Here is a 14620-nt window from a genome sequence, read left to right on the forward strand (position 1 = left end):
AGTCAAGATATTGTTTAATAGTTGAATGAAAAGGAAGAAATATTGTTTGACTTACGGGGTAGTTATAATGTATAATTCAGGTATTCTAAAATGGTACTTTTTTGATATTGCCTTAACCACTGTTGGTTGTAGAGGTTTTAAAGAATTCTGGCTCAGTGTTATAAATGGGGTTGCTTTTTTTTTTCTTTTTACAGTTTTTAAAAATTTGAATATCAGCCTCTTATTGGTTCATTAACAGTTTATAATACATTAAGTGAATAATAGAAAAGAGAAATAGCTTATGTATCAGATAAGAATAAATTGTTACACAAAATACATAACATCTGAATAGTAGAATGCTGAGCTAGCATTAAAAAATAAGTTCTTGTCATAGAAGGATTTGCATATTGTATATCTACTAGTATTTTTAATGGCCTGATATCAGAGAAACTCCATGAAGCTCTGATAAAGATGGTAGGAAGCTTATGGTATAGCATCTGTCTCTTTAAATATTATTTGTTTTCCTTAGCTTTCAGTTTCTCAGAAAGATTTCTTACTATGAAATTGTTTCTCCTTAGGTGTGGTATAGTGAGCACAATACTGACCTGGAAATCAGAGTCCTCTAATCTGTTTTGAACAATCTTTATTATCCTGAAGAAGACAAAATTTACTGAGCTCTAAAACTGCAAGTCAGATGGGGCCAGCGCTGTGGCATAGTAAGTTAAGCCTCTGCCTGTGGCACTGACATCCCATGTGGGTGGTGCTTCGATTCCCGGCTGTTCCACTTCCAATCCAGCTCCCTGCTAATGGCCTTGGAAAGCAGTAGAGGATGGCCCAAACACTTGGGCTCCTATACCCATGTGGGAGACCTGGAAGAAGCTCCTGGCTCCTGGCTGCAGATAGGCCAAGCTCTCTGGCTGTTGCAGACATCTGGGGAGTGAACCATTGAATGGAAGACCCCTCAGTCTCTCCCTCTCTCTGAACTTAACTCTGCTTCTCAAAAAAATAAATAAATAAAATAAATAAAAATATTTTTAAAAGATTTATTTTTATGTATTTGAGAGTTAGAGAGGGAGACAGAGAAGGTGTTCCCTCTGCTGGTTCACTACCCAAATGGCCGCAACAGCTGGAGCTGAGCTGATCGAAAGCCAGGAGCAGGGATCTTCCTCCGGATCTCCCACGTGGGTGCAGGGGCCCAAGCACATGGGCTATCCTCTTCTACCTTCCTAGGCACATTAGCAGGGAGCGAGATCGGAGGTGAAGCAGCCAGGACTCGAACCAGCACCATAGGGGATGCTGGCGCTGCAGGCTGGGGCTTTAACCCACTGCGCCACAGTGCTGACCCCATATAATAAATCTTTTAAAAAAACAAAGAATTATATAACAACCGGTTTGATTGACTTCTGTAACTTTACACTATTATTTTTTAAGATTTATTTATTTATTTGAAAGAACTGCAGAGAGAAAGGGAGAGACAGGGATGGTCCTTCTGTTGGTTTACTCCCCATATGGCCACAGTGGCTAGGGCTGGGCCAGGCTTAAGCCAGGAGCCTGGAGCTTTCTCTAGTTTCCAACATGGGCTCAGGGATCCAAGCACTTGGATCATCTGTTGCTGCTCTCTGAGGCCACCAACAGGAACTGGGTTGTAAGTGGAGCAGCCAGGACACAACCCTACGTCTATTTGGGATGCTGGGTCCCAGGAGGTGGCCTTACTGCTGCACCACAATGCCAGCCCCTATAAACTACTTAATTCCAAGTTATTCTTTAAAATTTATTTTTATTTTAAAAAATGTTTGAGAGAGTGATAGAGAAGAAGACAGAAAGATCATACATCTACTAGTTCAGTCTCCAGTGGCCAGGGCTGGGCCAGGCTGAAGGCAGGAGCCAGGAACTCCATCCTGTTCTCCCATGTGGGTGGCAGGGACCCAAGGACTAGATTGGTCATCTGCTGCCTCCCAGTGTATGCATTTAGCAGGAAGCTGCATGAGAAACAGAGCAAGGACTCAATGGAACAGGGGAATGAAGGCCTCCCAAGCAGTGGCTTAACCCACCCCACTGTGCCACATACAGTTGCTTCTCTTTCAAATTATTGAAATTGGTATTTTGTTGACTTAAAAAACTCACACCGGGAGGTGATGGGTATTGGGCATAGTGGCTAAAATGTTGATTAGGGGGTGGGAAGTTGGCTCAGCAGTTAAGACATCTGCATCCCATATTGGAGTGCACTGTTTGGAGTCTACTCTGCTTCCAATCCAACTTCCTGTTAATGCACACCCTCAGGAGGCAGCAGATGATGGTTCAAGTACTTGGGTTCCTCCCATTAACATGGGAGACCTCAGATGAGTTCTTGGCTTCAGCCTGATGCAGCCTTGGCTGTTGCAACATTTGGGGAGTGGACCAGAGGATGGGAGATCTCTGTGTGTATATTTCTCTGTCTCTCTTCTTTTTTTTTTTTTTTTTTTTAAGATTTACTTATTTAAGAGGTTGAGTTACAGAGAGGGAGAGACAGGAGACAGAGAGGTCTTCTGTCTGCTGGTTCACACCCTGAATGGCTACAGTGACCACGGCTGGGCAATCTGAAGCCAGGAGCCAGAAGCTTCTTCAAGGTCTCCCATGTAGGTTCAGGGGCCCAAGCACTTGGGCTATATTCTACTACTTTCCCAAGCCATTAGCAGGGAGCTGGATCAGAAGTGAAACAGCTAGAACTTCAATTGGTGCCCATATGGGATGCTGGCATCGCAGGCGGAGGCTTAACCTACTATGCCACAGTGCCTTTCAAATACAATGAAATACAAATGAAAATAAAAAAGGTAACAGAAAATATACCAGCATCCCACATCTCAATTGTTTGGATTCATTTCCAGGTCTAGTTTCTGAGTCCAGTTTCCTTCCAGTGCAGACCCTGGGATGCAGCAGGTGATGTCTCAAGTAGTTGGGCCCCTGCCACCCATGTGGGAGTTCTGGATTGAGTTCCAGACTGCCAACTTCTGATTCTTGACTTCAGCCTGGCCCATCATGGCTATTAAGGCATCAGGGGAGTGGGCTAGCAGGTAGAAGCCTTGTCTCTCTCCCTTGTCTCTGACTCTTGTTCTTTATGCCTCAACTAAATTTTTTTAAAGTTTTAAAAAATCCAAGTCTCCCAGGAATTCCAGGTCTTCCAGGTTTCCCATGCGGGTACAGGGGCCCAAGCACCTGGGCCATCTTCCACTGCTTTCCCAGGCCATTGCAGAGAGCTGGATCATAGCAGCTGGGACTTGAACCAGTGTCCATATGGGATGGCAGTGCCGCAGGCGGAGGATTAACCCACTGCGCTACCGTGTCGACCCTATTTATTTTTTACATAACTACTTTTAATTATGATTGTGGGGCCAGCATTGTGGTGTAGCAGATTAAGCTGCTGTCTGCATCGCAGGTGTCTGTGAGTGCCACTTCACTTCTGATAGTGGCTTCTGCACTTCTGATCCAGCTCCCTGCTGGTGTGCCTGCGAAAGCAATGGAGGATGGTCCAAGTGCTTGGGCCCCTGCAGCCATGTGGGAGATCTGGAGGAGGCTCCTGGCTTCGGGCTGGCCCAGCTACAACCATTGCTGCCATTTGGGAAGTGAACCAGAAAATGGAAAAATTCTCTCTTCCTCTCTCTGTGACTCTACCTTTCAAACAAATAAATTTTAAAAAAATGAGAAAATAGTATGACTGTGAAATAGTTTCTGGGAAAATGGTATACCTGTTTTAAGTAAGCAAAAGATGAGTCAAAAGTTGTTGTATTTGGGCAAGTGTTTGGCTCAGTGGTTAAGACATTGCTTAGGATGCCAGTGTCCCCTATCTGAGATCCTGGGTTTGAGTTCCAACTCCATTCTTAATTCTAGCTTCCTGAATGTGTACCCTGATGATGGCTCAAGTGCTTGAGCTCCTGCCATCCATCTAGGAGACTCATTGAGTCTTGGGCTCTTTGCTTCAGCCTGGCCCAGCCCTGGCTGTTTCAGGCATTTGGAGAGTGAACCAAGTGGTGGTGGATCTCTTTGTTTCTCTGCCTTTCAAAAATTAAAAAAACACCTGTTATATAAATAAAAGTATGTCTTAGTATCAAGTGGTTGATAGTGTGTTAGGCATATAACAATGAAGTTATTCACTTGGTCATTCAAATCTGCAAAAGTTTGCTTGCTTGGAGAGAATATCAGGAAGAACTGAGTGGAATGTGTGAGAATATTTACGACTCTGAGTTCACCAGTGTTCAGATTATTCGGTTAGGTTCTGCCTCTAGGGTACAACTTTGGAATAGACTGATTTCAAGGCCAACCAGTTCAGCTCACATTGATCTTATAAGACTCCAGTGCATAACAGAATAATATTTGCAGGAATTTAATCTCAATTTTATCAGTTATCTTAGACTATAGGATGGGCTTTCACCCATGGAATAGACAGTTTTATAGATCATTCGCGGTTATTCATATTTTATCATGTGTTCCTCATTCTTTTTGAAGTAATTATAACAGGACTTACTAATATCTTTCTTTGAGGGACCAAATAAAGTAATGGTCATGAGTGCAATTAAAAGCTGGTTGAGCTAAAATCCAGGCTCTGGACTACTCTTCACTTTAGATCTCTAAAAGCAGGGTGGGTTGTTGGTTTTTTTTTTTTTTTTTTTTCCTGTAATAGTTCGTGGGTCAGTCAGAAGAAGACTAGCAAACAGACCAGAGCATTGTGGAAGGTCTTCTGTAAGCATGAGCTTTGATTTCATGTTACTCTTTAGTTTCTGATTTCTTCTTTTCTCTTGTACAACCTAAGGTAAATATGACAATCTCCTGAGCTGTTATATTTGTAACATAATGTTGATAGAAGTTTACAGGTTTATTCAAAATTTATGACTGTGGATCAGTCTTGAACATTTTTCCTGGGTGTTTCTGTTCCCTACCTGTCATCTCTTAGGGCGCTGAGAGGTATGAATACAATAATCACTCTTCAAGTCCTCGATACCTTGTCCCAAGCCAGGACAGTGATTTCCAGCTTTTTTCTTTTAACTTGAAGTACTTGTGTTCTAAACTGAACAGTCTGGGTCAGTATTCCACCTACTCAGCTTTTATTTCAAAATTTGGTTTCCAAGCAATAATACAATTTCTCTATCTGATGGGAAATAAATCTTAAACTGTGACTTTTCAGTACCAATGAGTGGAATCTAACTTTAATACTTGGCATCAGAGAACAGACTGTTCCAGACCATGTCCAAGATACTGGACAGCTTAGGAAATAAAGCCCTTGATTTATTCATCTTGTGTGAGTCATAAGGTTGTTGGAAAGTGTTTTGAGGCTTTTAGATGTGCCTTAATTTTAGATGTGCCTTAATGGATCAGTATAAAATCTCCTGATATGGTGTGAAATGTTTGAAGAGTTTTTTAAAACAGCACTGAGCATAATGAGAGTATGCAGGCAGGGCACAGCTTCTCCCAAAAAGGTGAACATAGATCAATTTCATTTTTTAAAGTCTCTCAATCTTGAATCGGGGCAAAATCATAATTGTGTCCCTCAAAAACAGTCTACAACCAAATGCTTGTCTACTGTGTGATTGCCTCCCCCTCTTCTCCAACCATGGAAAAACAACTTCACCAGGTCAGGTCTCTAATTATTATAGCACTGAAAATACAGGACAGATTTCTCTTATGATGAATGGTAGTTATATGATCTTGTTGAATAAAACCTAATTATGTCTGAAGCAAATAGGGTATCAATATTAACATTACTTATTAGAAACTTCAGAGACCTAGTTTTTTCTATCTGCATGGAAAGCAGCTTACTATGGGAATTGGGAACTCTGTTGGAGACCCTTTCCATTTGAGTAGTATTGCCAGATTCTGCAAATGAAAACTCCAAATGCACAGTGGAATTTGGATTTCAGATAAATAACAATTTTTTGTATAATATTGTGTCCCATAAAAGTGTATTAAAAATGATTTGCTATTTACCTGAAATCCAAATTTCATTAAGCATCCTGATTTTTTTTTTTTTTGTAAAAGATTTATTTTTATTTGAAAGGTAGAGACAGAGGGAGGGGTCTCTCCCTCTGCTGGTTTCACTCCCCAAATGGCTGCAGCAGAGCTGAGCTGAGCTGAAGCCAGGAACCAGGAGCTTCTTCTGGGTCTCCCACGTGGGTGCAAGTGTGGGTGATAGCAGGGAGCTAGATAGGAAGTGGAGCAGCCAGGACTCAAACCAGTGCCCAAATGGGATGCCAGTGCTGTGGGCTGGGGTTTTAACCCGTTGCACCACAGTGCCATCTCTGAGCATCCTAAATTTTATCTTGAACCCTACTGGAGATATAAGACATTCTGAATCTTATAATGGCTTCATGAACCCCTCCCATTTCCACAAGGGCCATGGTCATGACATCAATTTAGTTAACATTTTTAACTGGCATGCAGAAAGAGGAAGAAACTTGAACAAGCTGAATACTTTGAAGAGAAACATTTTGGACTTTCCTCCATTTATTCTCCCTGCTCCCTTTTGCCCTCCATTATTTTTCTCTTTGGACAGGTTTCAGAATTTCAGTGTTCAGATGTAAGTTTTTTTTTCTTCACGAAGAGTAATTTTTGGGTATTCATCTTTTTTTTTATAAGGCTTTTTTTTTTTTTTTTTTTTTTTTTTTTGACAGGCAGAGTGGATAGAGAGAGAGAGAGACAAAGAGAAAGGGGTATTCATCTTTGTATTTGGGGATTCATGGCTATTCTTCCAGAGTTGTGTAAACGTGTTTTTCCACCATCCCCTATCATTTCACAACTTTTTGTCCAGTTCAGATGTATTTTAAAATAGGGCAGGTAATTTGTCTATGCGTGCCTTTGTCTCGTTGACTCTGGAGGTCTGGCCTGTGAAAACTCTTGTCTCCTGGGCAGCGGCATTGCTAAGGGCAGTCAACAGTGACAGGTAGAACTTCTCTGCTGCCTATTTTCTCAATCTCATCCAAATCATCAGTGTGCAATCTTTCTGTCTTACTAAAATGTTTCTGGGTTCTGTTCAGGGTGTTCATGCTGTCAACCATGTGCACAGCCAGGCCCCTCCAGCCAAAGTGGTTGGTGCACCCAAACCCTGGTGCAGGTAGGCCTTCTCTGGGTTCCCATCCTTGTCCACTGGAAGATCGGAGTTGAAGATGACAGACACTTGCAACATCAATAGCATGGGCACACATGTTGGTGGACACCAGAATCTTCTCTTTGCCTCCTGGGAAGCACTCAATCTTTTGAGAGTTCTGCTGCCAGCTGGCTGTTTTGCGTATATGGAAGATCCTCTGACCAAGTGATGGTAATGGTCCCCTACATGTTGTACAGGATGGGAACTTCTTGTCTCTGTTGTTGCACAGGATGTAATAACTGCTTGATGGTGTCCAACATCTCCTCACACTTCAGCCTGATTACATTTGGGTCTGAGACCACTTTCTGGGCAAAATTCCACACAGAGCCTTCAAAGGGGGCAGAGAAAAGCAGCATCTTCTGGATATGGATGCTCTGACCCTCACATTGGCCTCTTCCAGAATAAACACCTTGATCTTGGGGGTCAATGAACTTGAGCTTGGTGCACCAGTCCAGGGTGGTCCCCAGGATGCCAATGACAGTCTGTTCACTGATCCTCAGACCTCTTTCCAATTTATTGCCACAAACAGCATAAGCAAGTTTTAGTTCAGGATAAAAATCTGGCCATCTACTCAACTACTGTTCTCATTTGAAGGGCAAGTTGCTGGGGAGAGGAATAGACACTGGGAGTATCTATTTGCAGGTTCTACTTGGCTGAGCATGGCCAACACAAAGGCAGTTGTTTTACTAGTACCAGACTGAGACTGAGCGGTCAAGTTCTGTGTGGGTTCAGCATGTGTCAAAGGCAAAGCGTTCTCTTGTATCTTGGATGGATAGTTGAAACCCATGGCAAAGACTCTATGGAGAAGTTGTAGTTTCAACTGGGGCTCTTCAAAAACTCCACTGAATAGAGGTGGCAGTTGGGATGCCTCTGGCTGGACTTCACATGGCTTGTGTTCTGGACAATGCTGCTTCTGATAAGCTTGCTGAGCAAGGACTCGGCAGCTCTGTCCTGTCTCTCTTCTTCATTTGTCTTCTCCACGTTAGCATTGGTCTTGACAACAGTACCATTTGGTATCTGCTTTGATTTTTCTCTTCCTTAAGATGCAAGTTGCTCAACTAAGTGGAGAATATGGTGGGAAAGTGTCAGGAAAATCACTTAAAAGATTTTTTTTTTTTTTGACAGGCAGAGTCAGAGAGACAGAGAGAAAGATCTTTTCCATTGGTTCACCCCCAAAGTGGCCGCTATGGCCGGCGCGCTGCGCCAATCCAAAGCCAGGAGCCAGGTGCTTCCTCCTGGTCTCCCATGCGGGTGCAAGACCCAAGCACCTGGGCCATCCTCCTCTGCCTTCCCAGGCCACAGCAGAGAGCTAGACTGGAAGAGGAGCAACCGGAACAGAATCAGGCACCCTAACCGGGACTAGAACCCGGTGTGCCGGCGCTGCAGGCAGAGGATTAGCCTAGTGAGCCGCGGCTCCGGCCGACTTAAAAGGTGTTTAAATCAACAGAGCCTCCAACTCCACCAGGGCCTCCTGCTCATCTGCAGTGAGACCCTGTGAGTCAGTAGCCATGGTTTTGATGTGGGTGGGACCCTTGCTTGGTGGATTTGTCTGCGGCTGTAGTTATAAGCTCCAGGAGATGGTGGTGAACCCCCAGATATAACATCTTTGTATTAATCTAGAATCTCAGTAGAGTCTATGTAAATCATCACACGTTTTTGGAGATCAGTTGTTACTGATGAGCACCAAATCAGCTAGGATTTTTGATTATTTGCTGTTCTGTTTTGTTTTCTGAGAAACCTGCTGGGAGTATTCCAGAAAAGATATGATCTTTGATGTTAGCCTTTGATCTGTGAAGGACATAGCATACGCTGCAATTACCTAACGCTACTCCTGATTCCTTTCATCTGCTTGCAACTGAACTCAACAGTAATAAAACTCTACTGTTGACTTGTTCATTATCACTGTTTGAAGAAGTGTAACTTTAGGAAAAAACTGCCAGCCATGCCATTTGTGTATATGAGTTTTTTCTTTTTTTGGCAGTGTTGCTGTCTGATTTATCATAAGTGTATGGATTTTTTTTAACTTTTATTTAATGAATATAGATTTCCAAAGTACAGCTTATGGATTACATTGGCTCCCCCCCGCCATGACTTCCCTCCCACCCGCAACCCTCCCCTTTCCCACTCTCTCTCCCCTTCCATTCTTATCAAGATTCATTTTCAATTTTCTTTATATGCAGAAAATCAGTTTAGTATACATTAAGTAAAGATTTCAACAGTTTGCACCCACATAGAAACACAAAGTGAAAAATACTGTTTGAATACTCGTTATAGAATTAAATCTCAATGTACAGCACATTAAGGACAGAGATCCTACAAGAGGAGTAAGTGCACAGTGACTCCTGTTGTTGACTTTACAAATTGACACTCCTGTTTATGGCATCAGTAATCTCCCTATGCTCCAGTCATGAGTTTCCAAGGCTATGGAAGCCTTTTGAGTTCACCGACTCTTATCTTATTTAGACAAGGTCATAGTCAAAGTGGAAGTTCTCTCCTCCCTTCAGAGAAAGGTACCTCCTTCTTTGAAGACCTGTTCTTTAAGTGTATGGATTTTTAAATAAGTTTTTTTCAAAATACTTGTACCTTTTATAGGGTACAGTATTTCTGAACATGTATACAACATAAACTGATTACCTCAAGTAATTAGCTTTTTTTAAAGACTTACATTTATTTGAAAGGTAGAGTTAGAGATCTTCCATCTGCTGGTTCACTCCGCAAATGACAACAGCTGGAGCTGAGCCGATCCGAAGCCAGGAGCTTCTTTCAGGACTCCCATGTGGGTGAAGGGGCTCAAGGAGTTGGGCCATCTTCTGCTTTCCCAGGCTCATTAGCAGGGAGCTGGATGAGAAGCTGAACAGTCGGGTCTCAAACAGGGCCCATGTGGGATGCCGGTGCTGCAGACTTTTGATAGTCTAGAATCATGTTATCTACAGACAGGAATAATTTAAGTTCCTTCTTACCATATTTCTTGTCATTTGTTTGCTTTCTCTTGCTTAATAGTTCTAACCAAAATTTCCAGTGTTATATTCAAAGGGAGCTGTGAGAACAGACATTCTTTTCTGGCTCCAGATCTTAGAGGAAATACTTTGAATTTTTCCCATTCCTTACAATGTTGGTTGTGGATATGTCATATGGCCTTTATTATGTTGAGGTAGGTTACTTCTGTATTTAATTGACTCAAGGTATTTTTGTCTTTTGAAAATCATGAATGAATGTTGGATTTTACCAAATTTTTCTCTGTCTATTGAGATGATCATATATTTATCCTTCATTTGGTTGATGTATTTTGTTTTAAGATTTATTTATTTACTTGAAAGAGTTACACAGAAAGAGAATGAGAGGCAGAGAGAGAGAGAGAGGTCTTCCATCAGCTGGTTCACTCCCCAGATGGCCGCAATAGCTGGAGCTGCGCCAATCCGGAGCCAGGAGCCAGGAGCTTCTTCTGGGTCTCCCATGCAGGTGCAGGGATTTGGGCCATCTTCGACTGCTTTCCCAGGTCATAGCAGAGAGCTGGATCAGAAGTGGAGCAGCCAGGACACGAATCAGTACCCATATGGGATGCTGGCACTGCAGGTGGCAGCTTTACCTGCTACACCACAGTGCTGGCCCTTGATGTATGATTTATATTTATACATGTTGAACCATCCCTGAGATAAATTCTACTTGATCATGGTGAATGAGGAATGAGCTTTTTTTTTTTTTTAATAAAGATTTATTTATTTGAAAGTCAGAGTTACACAGAGAAGGAAAGGAAGAGAGAGAGGTCTTCAATCCGCTGGTTCACTCCTCAGTTGGCCACAACCGCTGGAGCTGCGCCAGTCCGAGGCCAAGAGCCAGGAGCTTCCTCCCAGTCTCCCACATGGGTGCAGGAGCCCAGGGTCTCGGGCCATCTTCTGTTGCTTTCCCAGGCCACAGCAAAGAGCTGGATTGGAAGTAGAGCAGCCAGGATTCAATCAGCGCCCATATGGGATGCCAGCACTACAGGCAGTAGCCTTAACCTGCTGCACCACAGCACTGGCCCCAATGAATCAGCTTTTTATGCACTGGATTAACTTTGTTAATATATTTTTTTTACATCTATGTTCATCTGAGATACTGGTTTATATTCTTTTTTTGTTGTGTTCTTGTTTGGTTATAGAATCAAGGTAATGCTAGCCTTGTAGAATGAGTTTGGAAGGGTTTCCTTTCTTTGAGTTGTTTGGAATAGTTTAAGAACTATCAGTGTTAGTTAGTTCTTCTTTGACAATTTAGTAGGCTTCAACTTTGAAGCCATGTGGTCTTTTGGATTTTATTTGTTGACTTAAAAAAATATTCATTAGAAGGTAAGAAAGAGGAAAGAGAATGCTACTATTTGCTGATTTACACTCCAAATGCCTACAATGGCCAGGGCAGGGCCAGGACAAAGCTGGGAGCCAGGAACTCAATCCAGGTCTCCAATGTGTATAGCAGGAACTCAATTACTTGAGCCACCACCACCACTGCCTCCCAGGGTCTGCATGTCAGGAAGTTGGAATCGGGAGCCAGAGCTTTGAATTGCACCCAGGTACTCTGACCTGGGGACACAGGTACCCTAACTAGCATCTTAACTGCCAGACCAAACACCTGCCCCTCTTGGTTGACGTTTTACTTCTGATTCAATATCCTTACTCATAACTATTCAGTTCAGGTTTTCTTTGTCTTCCCAGTTCAATTTTGATAATTTATTCATGTCCAGAAATTATAAATTTCTTCTTGGTTTTCCAATTTGTTGACATATTAGTCCTTAATTATCTTTTTTTAAGATTGTCTTTTTTTTTTATTTTTTAAGATTTATTTATTTGAAAGAGTTATGCAGAGAGAGGAGGAGAGGCAGAGAGAGAGAGATCTTCCATCTGCTTGTTCACTCCCCAGTTGTCCACAACAGCCGGAGCTGTGCCTCTCCGGAGCCAGGAGCCAGGAGCTTCCTCCGGGTCTCCCAAGTGGGTGCAGGGGCCCAAGAACTTGTACCATCTTCTGCTTTCCCAGGCCATAGCAGAGAGCTGGCTCGGAAGTGGAGCAGCTGGGTCTCAAACTGGCACCCATATGGGATTCCAGCACTGCAGGTGGCGGCTTTACCAGCTACACCACAGCACCGGCCCCTATCTTTTTTTCTGTGGTTTCAGTTATGGTATCACTTACTGATTTTATTTATTTTAATCTTTTTTTTTTTTTGATTAGTGTAGTTAAGGCTTATGGAGTTTATCTCTTCAAAAAACCAACTCTTCATTTCTTTTCTGTTTCTTAAATAATCTGTTTTATTTATTTCTGTTCTGATCTTTGTTTCTTTCCTTCTAACTTTGGATTTGGTTTGTTCTTGCTACTCTGAGTCCTTGAGATGCATTGTTAGGTTGTTTATTTGATATCCTTTTTTTTTTTTTTTTAAATGTAGGTGCTTATTGCTATACATTTCACCCTCACTATTGCTTTTACCATATCCTGTAAGTTTTGGTATGTTGTGTTTTCATTTTCATTTGTTTCAAGGAGTTTAACAAATTTCATTTTGATATTTTGAATGACTAATTGCTCATTCAGAGGCATGTTGTTCAGTCTCCATGTATTTGTATAATTTCTAGAATTTCTTCTGTTGACTTCTAGTTTTATTCCATTGTGGCCAGAAAAGATACATGATATGATTTTGATGTTTTTGAAATTTGTTGACTTCTTTTTGGGGTCTGTTCTAGATCATATTCCATGTGCATATGAAAATAATGTATATTCTACAGCTGTTGGGTGAAATGTTCTATAAATGCCTGATAGGTCCATATGATTTATAGTATAGTTTAATTCTGATGTTTCCGTGTATTCTGTTTTTGCTCTTTATTAATGAAAGTGGGGTATGGAAGTCTTCCACTATGATTGTGTGACACTAGAGCTTGTCTCTCTCTAGATAATCTTGTTTGTTTTGTATATTTGGGTGCTCCAGCATTAGGTGCATATGCATCTTCAATTGTTCTTTTTGTTGACCCCTTGATCATTACATAGTGACCTTCTTTTGCCTCTCTTTTTAAAGATTTTTATTTATTTGAAAGTCAGTGTTAGAGAGAGAGACAGACATCTTCTACTGCTTTCCCATGTAGGACCCCAAAAGCGGTGTCCTTTTGTGACGACCCCAGAAACACAGACTCCAGACCAGACGATGCAAAAGGCAGGAGGCAATTTTATTTCATTTGCGCAAATGGGCCCTCTACTGCTGCAAGCAGTGAGCAAGAGAGAGGAGCCCCGAGCAGCTATCTCACACAGCTTTTAAGGGGCAAAACCACAAAATTAACATACTATAGGGTGGCGTAAGTTTATTGGGTAACTACAAGGGGAGGAGGTCGTCGAGGAGGAGGAGAAACGGGGGCTACGTGCCCTACGTGTCTAAGCTTGGACAAGGGGAGGGGGTCCTTGAAGAGCAGAAAGGGGTGGCTACGTGCCCTACGTGCCTCATGGTTTCTTTGTTAAGCTTGAACAAGCACAGGGGAGGGGGCTTAGGTGCATACCAGGATGTTCTGTTGCCCTTATCTCTGGGTAGTAGCCCTTATCTCTGGGTAGTAGCTATCTGCTTTCTCTGTGAACTTAGTTTACTCCCCATTTCCCAGGACTGTTTTATTAAGGCTATTTTTTATGGCGGCTCTTGGCTCCTTTCACCCAGGCAGTGGAGCAGCCGGGTCTCAAACCGGCGCCCATATGGGTTGCTTGCACTTCAGGCCAGGGTTTTAACCCGCTGCGCCACAGTGCCTGCTGCTTTTTTTTTTTTTTTATTTGTCTTTTTTACAATTTTTATCTTAAAGTCTGTTTTGTCTGATATTAGTGTGCTGTTTATACTCACTTCTGTTTTCTCTTTGTATTGGATATCTTTTTCCATCCTTTCATTTTCAGTCTGTATATGTCTTTGATGAAGTGAAAATTTTTTTAATATTTTATTATTTGAAAGGCAGAGTTGGAGAGAGGTCTTCTATCTGCTGGTTTACTCTCCAAATGGCTGCAGTAGCTGGAGCTGGGCAGATCAGGAGCTTCTTCTGGGTCTTCCAAGCGGCTGCAGGAGCTTCGTCCAGGTCTTCCAAGCCTGGGCCAACCTCTGCTGCTTTCCCAGGCTGTAACAGAGAGCTGGATTGAAAATGGAGCAGCCGGGACTTGAACCAGCACCCATATGGGATGCCAGCACTGCAGGTGGCGGGCTTTACCAGCTATACCATGGTGCCAGCCCCTGAAGTGAATTTTTTGTAGGCAGTTTATAGTTGAGTCTTTTTTCTGAAAATCCATTCAACCGGTTGGTATCTTTTAATTAGTGAACTTAGTAGTCTATTTACATTCAAGGTTATTCTTGATAAGGAATGAGTTATTTAAAAATTTCTCTGGTGTATTTGGTATCTTTTTTTTTCTTTTTGCTCATCTTTGTGCTTTGATGGTTTGTTGTATTGATAATTGCTTCTTTTCTGTTTTGTGTATCTGTTGTTCTAGTGGGTTTCATACATATTTTCATGTTGTTAGTCTTTCTTTTGCTTCTATATATAGGACTGCCTTAGGCAT

At 42.2% G+C, this 14620-nt stretch overlaps 1 protein-coding gene and 1 pseudogene across 5 annotated transcripts in view; one reads left to right on the forward strand and one right to left on the reverse strand.

The window, feature by feature from the left end:
- The window catches only part of TBCE (tubulin folding cofactor E), an 88387-nt gene that overhangs the window by 29444 nt on the left and 44323 nt on the right, over positions 1-14620 (forward strand). The window contains exon 1 of one of the 5 annotated variants that reach the window (XM_070055539.1): positions 10097-10241. The exons of the other annotated variants lie outside the window; for them this stretch is intronic. Within the exon in view, the coding sequence (XP_069911640.1) occupies positions 10222-10241 (20 nt within the window). The 5' untranslated portion in view covers positions 10097-10221. Of the gene's footprint in view, positions 1-10096; positions 10242-14620 lie in introns of those variants that run through there. 5 annotated transcript variants of the gene reach the window in all.
- LOC108178139 (ATP-dependent RNA helicase DDX19B-like) lies at positions 6652-8600 on the reverse strand (annotated as a pseudogene).

The sequence above is a fragment of the Oryctolagus cuniculus genome, chromosome 13 (genome assembly GCF_964237555.1).
Source record: "Oryctolagus cuniculus chromosome 13, mOryCun1.1, whole genome shotgun sequence".
Lineage (NCBI taxonomy): Eukaryota > Metazoa > Chordata > Mammalia > Lagomorpha > Leporidae > Oryctolagus > Oryctolagus cuniculus.